The 8,486-nt window shown below is 46.5% G+C and overlaps 1 protein-coding gene and 2 long non-coding RNA genes across 3 annotated transcripts in view; all 3 read right to left on the bottom strand.

Annotated features, from left to right (window-relative positions):
- Positions 1-522: 522 nt before the first annotated feature.
- LOC121839428 (fibrinogen beta chain-like) overlaps positions 523-8,486 on the bottom strand; it is a 13,985-nt gene continuing 6,021 nt past the window's right edge. The window contains exons 5-11 of the mRNA XM_042298535.1: positions 8,266-8,362; positions 8,006-8,130; positions 7,653-7,772; positions 6,919-7,041; positions 6,618-6,745; positions 2,078-2,235; positions 523-815 (exon numbers count right to left, since the gene is read on the bottom strand). Coding sequence (XP_042154469.1) covers positions 584-815; positions 2,078-2,235; positions 6,618-6,745; positions 6,919-7,041; positions 7,653-7,772; positions 8,006-8,130; positions 8,266-8,362 — 983 coding nt within the window. The 3' untranslated portion in view covers positions 523-583. The remainder of the gene's footprint in view (positions 816-2,077; positions 2,236-6,617; positions 6,746-6,918; positions 7,042-7,652; positions 7,773-8,005; positions 8,131-8,265; positions 8,363-8,486) is intronic.
- Positions 4,624-5,839, bottom strand: LOC121839429. Its single transcript, XR_006078983.1, has 5 exons — positions 5,782-5,839; positions 5,315-5,394; positions 5,213-5,252; positions 4,980-5,139; positions 4,624-4,815 (listed from the first exon to the last, which is right to left on the bottom strand). It is a non-coding gene; the product is annotated as an uncharacterized LOC121839429 (long non-coding RNA).
- On the bottom strand, positions 5,851-6,127 carry LOC121839430. Its single transcript, XR_006078984.1, has 2 exons — positions 6,018-6,127; positions 5,851-5,952 (listed from the first exon to the last, which is right to left on the bottom strand). It is a non-coding gene; the product is annotated as an uncharacterized LOC121839430 (long non-coding RNA).

Raw genomic sequence — 8,486 nt, 5'->3', positions numbered from 1 at the left:
GAGTATAGTAAGGGACAGTCCTCTGCTAATATCTACTTGTATACTTTATATACATATATATATATATATACTTCTACATATACTTGTCCCAAAGACAAACACACACCACACAATCACTCACAGAAGAACAACACGCTTAGTTAGTAAGGTGCCGCTCAGTCCCTGTGTGTGTGTCCCTGTGTGTGTGTGTGTGTGTCCCTGTGTGTGTGTGTCCTGTGTGTGTGTCCCTGTGTGTGTGTCTCTGTGTGTGTGTCCCTGTGTGTGTATTCCTGTGTGAGTGTCCCTGTGTGTGTGTCCCTGTGTGTGTGTCTCTGTGTGTGTGTCCCTGTGTGTGTGTCCCTGTGTGTGTGTCTCTGTGTGTGTGTCCCTGTGTGTGTATTCCTGTGTGAGTGTCCCTGTGTGTGTGTCCCTGTGTGTGTGTCTCTGTGTGTGTGTCCCTGTGTGTGTGTGTCCCTGTGTGTGTGTGTGTCTCTGTGTGTGTGTCCCTGTGTGTGTGTCCCTGTGTGTGTGTCCCTGTGTGTGTGTCCCTGTGTGTGTGTGTCTCTGTGTGTGTGTGTCCCTGTGTGTGTGTCCCTGTGTGTGTCTACCGCGAGGCGAAGTAGGGCCTGATCTTCATGCAGATGGCTTTGAGAGAGTACCAGGATCCCTTCCAGTTCATCCACACCATGCCGTCATCCGTCCCGTGTTTTGCCATGTACCGGGTGTAAGCCCCGCCCCAGTAGTAACGGCCATTGGGATTGGCTGAGTGACACCTGTTGTACCACCAGCCACCGCCGTCCTCACGGGAGCACTGCTTGGACGGGTCACCTGGAGTCCTGTTAGAGCGGAGGGGGAGAGGGGGAGAGAGAGAGAGGGGGTGGGAGAGAGAGAGGGGGAGAGAGAGAGGGGGTGAGAGAGAGAGAGGGGGGGTGAGAGAGGGGGTGAGAGACAGAGGGGGTGTGAGAGAGGGGGTGAGGGGGAGAGAGAGAGGAGAGAGGGGGAGTGAGAGAGAGAGTGGGGTGAGAGAGGTGGGTGAGAGAGAGAGAGAGAGAGATGAACAAAAAGATAATTACTTGACACATTGGAAAGAATTAACAAAAAAACAGAGCAAACTAGAATGCTATTTGGCCCTAAACAGAGAGTACACAGTAGCAGAATACCTGACCACTGTGACTGACCCAAAATTAAGGAAAGCTTTGACTATGTACAGACTCAGTGAGCATAGCCTTGCTATTGAGAAAGGCCGCCGTAGGCAGACCTGGCTCTCAGGAGAAGACAGGCTATGTGCTCACTGCCCACAAAATGAGGTGGAAACTGAGCTGCACTTCCTAACCTCCTGCCAAATGTATGACCATATTATAGACACATTTCACTCAGATTACACAGACCATAAAGATTTAGAAAACAAATCCAATTTTGATTAACTCCCATATCTATTGTGTGAAATGCCATGGTGTGCAAGATTTGTGACCTGTTGCCACAAGAAAAGGGCAACCAGTGAAGAACAAACACCATTGTAAATACACCCATATTTATGCTTATTTATTTTATCTTGTGTCCTTTAACCATTTGTACATTGTTAAAACACTGTATATATATATATATATAATATGACATTTGTAATGTCTTTACTGTTTTGAAACTTCTGTATGTGTAATGTTTACTGTTCATTTTTGTTGTTTTTCACTTTATATATTCACTTTGTATGTTGTCTACCTCACTTGCTTTGGCAATGTTAACACATGTTTCCCATGCCAATAAAGCCCTTGAATTGAATTGAATTGAATTGAGAGAGAGATGGAGAGAGAGAGATGCAGAGAGAGAGAGAGAGGGAGAGAGAGAGAGAGAGAGAGATAGAGATGCAGAGAGAGAGAGAGAGAGAGAGAGAGAGAGAGAGAGAGATGCAGAGAGAAAGAGAGAGAGAGAGAAAGAGAGAGAGAGATGCAGAGATAAAGAGAAAGAGAGAGAGAGAGAGAGAAAGAGAGAGAGAGAAAGAGAGAGAGAGATGCAGAGATAAAGAGAAAGAGAGAGAGAGAGAGAGAAAGAGAGAGAGAGCACTGAGTAAAGCCAAGAAAAAGAGAGAGACATTATCCCATACCAGTTATCATTGTCTCTGTCGTAGGTGCTGAACATCATTCCGTTGTGGATGGTCATGGTCCGGTTCTCTCCAGACAGCTCCGTGGCTCCCTCCAGCATCACGTTACCGGCCGTACCAGAGTACCCGTTGATCGCCATCACATATCTGGACGCCTCGCTCTACATTAAGGTGTTTTTTTATTTACTATAGTCACATTTTAACAACAACGTTCTCAGTGTTTTAAAGTAACCCAACCTAGACCCCAGAGATTGTGGAGATTTAGATTTCCACTATGATGCTAGTTCAGTTAGGTTAGGGTGTGTCTGTCTGTCTGTCTGTCTGTCTGTCTGTCTGTCTGTCTGTCTGTCTGTCTGTCTGTCTGTCTGTCTGTCTGTCTGTCTGTCTGTGTGTCTGTCTGTCTGTGTGTCTGTGTGTCTGTCTGTCTGTGTCTGTCTGTCTGTCTGTCTGTCTGTCTGTCTGTCTGTGTGTCTGTCTGTGTGTCTGTGTGTCTGTCTGTGTGTCTGTGTGTCTGTCTGTCTGTGTGTCTGTCTGTGTGTCTGTCTGCCTGTCTGTCTGTCTGTCTGTCTGCCTGCCTGTCTGCCTGTCTGTCTGTCTGCCTGTCTGTCTGTCTGCCTGTCTGCGTGTCTGTCTGTCTGTCTGTCTGTCTGTCTGTCTGTCTGTCTGTCTGCCTGTCTGCCTGTCTGTCTGTCTGTCCATCCGTCCGTCCAACTGTATAGTAAAGGTACTGTTACAATTGAAGTCGGAAGTTTACATACACCTTAGCGAAATACATTTAAACTCAGTTTTTCTATTCCATTTGCACAACAGTATGTGAAATTTATTGTCAATCAGTGTTGCTTCCTAAGTGGACAGTTTGATTTCACAGAAGTGTGATTGACTTGGAGTTACATTGTGTTGTTTAAGTGTTCCCTTTATTTTTTTGAGCAGTGTATATAAGTCGGAAATTTACATAAATCAAATCAAATCAAATCAAATCAAATTTTATTTGTCACATACACATGGTTTTATTTGTCTCATACACCTTAGCGAAATACATTTAAACTCAGTTTTTCACAAATCCTGACATTTAATCCAAGTAAAAATTCCCTGTCTAAGGTCAGTTAGGATCACCAGGTTATTTCAAGAATGTAAAATGTCAGAATAATAGTAGAGAGAATTATTTACTTGAGCTTTTATTTATTTCTTCACATTCCCAGTGGGTCAGAAGTTTACATACAATCAATTAGTATTTGGTAGCATTGCCTTTAAATTGTTTAACTTGGGTCAAACATTTTGGGTAGCCTTTCACAAGCTTCCCACAATAAATTGGGTGAATTTTGGCCCATTCCTCCTGACAGAGCTGGTCTAACTGAGTCAGGTTTGTAGGCCTCCTTGCTCTCACACGCTTTTTAAGTTTTGCCCACAAATTTTCTATGGGATTGAGGTCAGGGCTTTGTGATGGACACTCCCTTGACATTGTTGTTTTTAAGGCATTTTGCCACAACTTTGGAAGTATGCTTGGGGTCGTTGTCCATTTGGAAGACCCATTTGCGACGAAGCTTTAACTTCCAGACTGATATTTTGAGATGTTGCTTCAATATATCAACATAATTTTCCTACCTCATGATGCCATCTATTTTGTGAAGTCCACCAGTCCCTCCTGTAGCAAAGCACCCCCACAACATGATGCTGCCACCCCCATGCTTCACGGTTGGGATGGTGTTCTTCGGCTTGCAAGCCTCCCCCTTTTTCCTCCAAACATGACAATGGTCATTATGGCCAAACAGTTCTATTTTTGTTACATCAGACCAGAGTGCATTTCTCCAAAAAGTATGATCTTTGTCCACATGTGCAGTTGCAAACCGTAGTCTGGCTTTTTTATGGCGGTTTTGGAGCAGTGGCTTCTTTCTTGCTGAGCGGCCTTTCAGGTTATGTCGATATAGGAATCGTTTTACTGTGGATATAGATACTTTGTACCGGTTTCCTCCAGCGTCTTCATAAGGTCCTTTGCTATTGTTCTGGGATTGATTTGCACTTTTCGCACCAGTATGTTCATCTCTAGGAGACAGAACGCTTCTCCTTCCTGAGCGGTATGACGGCTGCGTGGTCCCATGGTGTTTATACTTGAGTACTATTGTTTGTACAGATGAACATGGTACCTTCAGGTGTTTGGAAATTGCTCCCAAGGATGAACCAGACTTGTGGAGGTCTACAATTCTTTTTCTGAGGTCTTGGCTGATTTCTTTAGATTTTCCCATGATGTCATGCAAAGAGGCACTGAGTTTGAAGGTAGGCCTTGAAATACATCCACAGGTACACCTCCAATTGACTCAAATGATGTCAATTAGCCTATCAGAAGCTTCTTAAAGCCATGACATAATTTTCTGGAATTTTCCAAGCTGTTTAAAGGCACAGTCATCCTAGTGTATGTAAACTTCTGACCCACTGGAATTGTGATACAGTGAATTATAAGTGAAATAATCTGTCTGTAAACAATTGTTAGAAAAATGAATTGTGTCATGGACAAAGTAATGTCCTAACCGACTTGCCAAAACTATAGTTTGTTAACAAGATATTTGGGAAGTGGTTGGAAAACAAGTTTTAATGACTCTGACCTAAACTTCCGACTTCAACTGTACGTGTATATTTAACTGTTTGTACTGGGTGTGGCTGTGTTACCTGTATAGTAAACTGTTGGTACTGGGTGTGGCTGTGTTACCTGTATAGTAAACTGTTGGTACTGGGCGTGGCTGTGTTACCTGTATCGTAAACTGTTGGTACTGGGCGTGGCTGTGTTACCTGTATCGTAAACTGTTGGTACTGGGCGTGGCTGTGTTACCTGTATAGTAAACTGTTGGTACTGGGCGTGGCTCTGTGTTACCTGTATAGTAAACTGTTGGTACTGGGCGTGGCTCTGTGTTACCTGTATAGTAAACTGTTGGTACTGGGCGTGGCTGTGTTACCTGTATAGTAAACTGTTGGTACTGGGCGTGGCTGTGTTACCTGTATAGTAAACTGTTGGTACTGGGCGTGGCTGTGTTACCTGTATAGTAAACTGTTGGTACTGGGTGTGGCTGTGTTACCTGTATAGTCTGTACTGGGTGTGGCTGTGTTACCTGTATAGTAAACTGTTGGTACTGGGCGTGGCTGTGTTACCTGTATAGTAAACTGTTGGTACTGGGCGTGGCTGTGTTACCTGTATAGTAAACTGTTGGTACTGGGTGTGGCTGTGTTACCTGTATAGTAAACTGTTGGTACCTGTATAGTCAACTGTTGGTACTGGGCGTGGCTGTGTTACCTGTATAGTAAACTGTTGGTACTGGGCGTGGCTGTGTTACCTGTATGGGCGTGGGCTGTGTTACCTGTATAGTAAACTGTTGGTACTGGGTACTGTGGCTGTGTTACCTGTATAGTAAACTGTTGGTACTGGGCGTGGCTGTGTTACCTGTATAGTAAACTGTTGGTACTGGGTGTGGCTGTGTTACCTGTATAGTAAACTGTTGGTACTGGGTGTGGCTGTGTTACCTGTATAGTAAACTGTTGGTACTGGGTGTGGCTGTGTTACCTGTATAGTAAACTGTTGGTACTGGGCGTGGCTGTGTTACCTGTATAGTAAACTGTTGGTACTGGGTGTGGCTGTGTTACCTGTATAGTAAACTGTTGGTACTGGGTGTGGCTGTGTTACCTGTATAGTAAACTGTTGGTACTGGGCGTGGCTGTGTTACCTGTATAGTAAACTGTTGGTACTGGGCGTGGCTGTGTTACCTGTATAGTAAACTGTTGGTAACTGTATGGTACTGGGCGTGGCTGTGTTACCTGTATAGTAAACTGTTGGTACTGGGTGTGGCTGTGTTACCTGTATAGTAAACTGTTGGTACTGGGCGTGGCTGTGTTACCTGTATAGTCAACTGTTGGTACTGGGCGTTACCTGGTCAACTGTTGGTACTGGGCGTGGCTGTACCTGTATAGTAAACTGTTGGTACTGGGCGTGGCTGTGTTACCTGTATAGTAAACTGTTGGTACTGGGCGTGGCTGTGTTACCTGTATAGTAAACTGTTGGTACTGGGCGTGGCTGTGTTACCTGTATAGTAAACTGTTGGTACTGGGTGTGGCTGTGTTACCTGTATAGTAAACTGTTGGTACTGGGTGTGGCTGTGTTACCTGTATAGTAAACTGTTGGTACTGGGCGTGGCTGTGTTACCTGTATAGTAAACTGTTGGTACTGGGTGTGGCTGTGTTACCTGTATAGTAAACTGTTGGTACTGGGCGTGGCTGTGTTACCTGTATAGTAAACTGTTGGTACTGGGTGTGGCTGTGTTACCTGTATAGTAAACTGTTGGTACTGGGCGTGGCTATGTTACCTGTATAGTAAACTGTTGGTACTGGGCGTGGCTGTGTTACCTGTATAGTAAACTGTTGGTACTGGACGTGGCTGTGTTACCTGTATAGTAAACTGTTGGTACTGGGCGTGGCTGTGTTACCTGTATAGTAAACTGTTGGTACTGGGCGTGGCTGTGTTACCTGTATAGTAAACTGTTGGTACTGGGCGTGGCTGTGTTACCTGTATAGTAAACTGTTTGTACTGGGCGTGGACCTTGTTGCCAGACCAATCCTCCATCTCCATGAGGACCTCAGTGGGACCCTGCTTGGTCAGCTGACTGATGCGTTCGTTACCCAGCCAGTACTCCCCTGTCACATGACACACGACAAACACAAGGTCAGTGATATTATTTAACAGTAGATGAATGGCAGTGGACAGCAGTATCCAGTATCCAATGTTACCTTAACCTGAATTGACTGATTCTAAATGTCATTGACCCCGGTAACTATTGACAATTGTTTTACCATTTGTTTGTTCTCACCTGGAGTGTTGCAGTGTCCCTTCCCGACGTCGAAGGCGATATTCCCGAAACCGCTGCGGTAGTTGTCCCAACGCCGGCCGAAATCTACAGAACCATCCATCCTGTTCTGAATAGTGGTCCAGCCTGGAAGGGGACATAGAGAAGAAGAAAGAGGACAAGACATTCAGAGACACTTACAGGAGCAATTAGGGTTACGTGCCTTGCTCAAGGGCACAACGACAGATTTTCACCTAGCCAATTCAGGGATTCTTACCAGCGACCTCTTGGTTACTGGCCCAATGCTCTTAACCACTAAGGTGAATGGAGAACTGTCTATCAAGGGAATGTGACAGAGGATGTGAGGTTGAGGAGGGACGGGCTTGTAGAAGAATAGAGAGAAAGGGGGTGGTGGAGAGAGAGAGAGAGGGAGAGAGGGGGAGATGGAGGGATAGAGAGAGGGAGAGATGGGGGAGAGAGAGAGAGAGACAGAGAGAGAGAGAAGGTGGAGAGAGAGAGACAGAGAGAGACAGAGAGAGAGAGGGGGTGGAGAAAGAGAGAGAGGGGAGAGAGAGGGAGAGAGAGAGAGAGAGAGAGAGAGAGAGAAACAGAGAGAGAGGGGGAGAGGGAGGGAGAGAGAGAGAGAGAGGAGAGAGAGAGAGAAACAGAGAGAGAGGAGGAGAGGGAGGGAGGGAGAGAGAGAGAGAGAGAGAGAGAGAGAGAGAGAAACAGAAAGCGAGAGAATGACAACCACCCACCTCCATTCTGGGTGGTCTGGTCACAGTAGACCTTGTAGGGCTGGTAGAAGGAGTCAGGCTGGACCAGATACATCCCAGAATCCCTTCCTCCTTTCCTGTAGATGTCCTCACACTCCTTACCTGGAGGTCAGGAAGGAGAGACACATTTAGTCCACAGGATCCAGCCTGGGAAACTATCGTAACATTAGGCCAAGAGAACCACCCCTCCCCGCCCACAGAACCACCCCTCCTCACCCACAGAACCACCCCTCCCCACCCACAGAACCACCCCTCCCCGCCCACAGAACCACACCTCCTCACCCACAGAACCGCCCCTCCCCACCCACAGAACCTCCCAAAGTCTTCATCCTCACCAGAGACAACAGGTATGGGGCAGGAGACGGTGCACTGCTCCCTGCATTCGTCTCTCTGGGCCAGGATGGCCTTCTCCACTCTCTGGATCTTCAACCGGATCTTCTCCAGGACTCCCTGCAGGATCCTGTGGGTTTAGACGAATAAGGAGAACAAGCAGAAGAAGACAAAAGACGTTATTAATATCCCCTCAGACACACACACACACACACACACACACACACACACACACACACACACACACACACACACACACACACACCTGATGTTAGATGGGAACACGGTGTCTATTGCCTCCTTTGCATAAACATGCTGGGTCTCCAAGTCATCTGTATACTGACTCACCAGGTCACCATTCTCTGTAGAGGAGAGAGGGAGGGGTGAGAGAGGGGGAGGGAGGGGTGAGAGAGGGGAGGGAGGGGTGAGAGAGACGGAGGGAGGGAGGGGAGAGAGGGGGCGAGAGAGGGGCGAGAGACAAGGAGG

The sequence above is a fragment of the Oncorhynchus tshawytscha genome, linkage group LG15, assembly GCF_018296145.1.
Source record: "Oncorhynchus tshawytscha isolate Ot180627B linkage group LG15, Otsh_v2.0, whole genome shotgun sequence".
Classification (NCBI taxonomy): Eukaryota; Metazoa; Chordata; class Actinopteri; order Salmoniformes; family Salmonidae; genus Oncorhynchus; species Oncorhynchus tshawytscha.
This window is presented reverse-complemented; position numbering and strand designations above follow the sequence as displayed.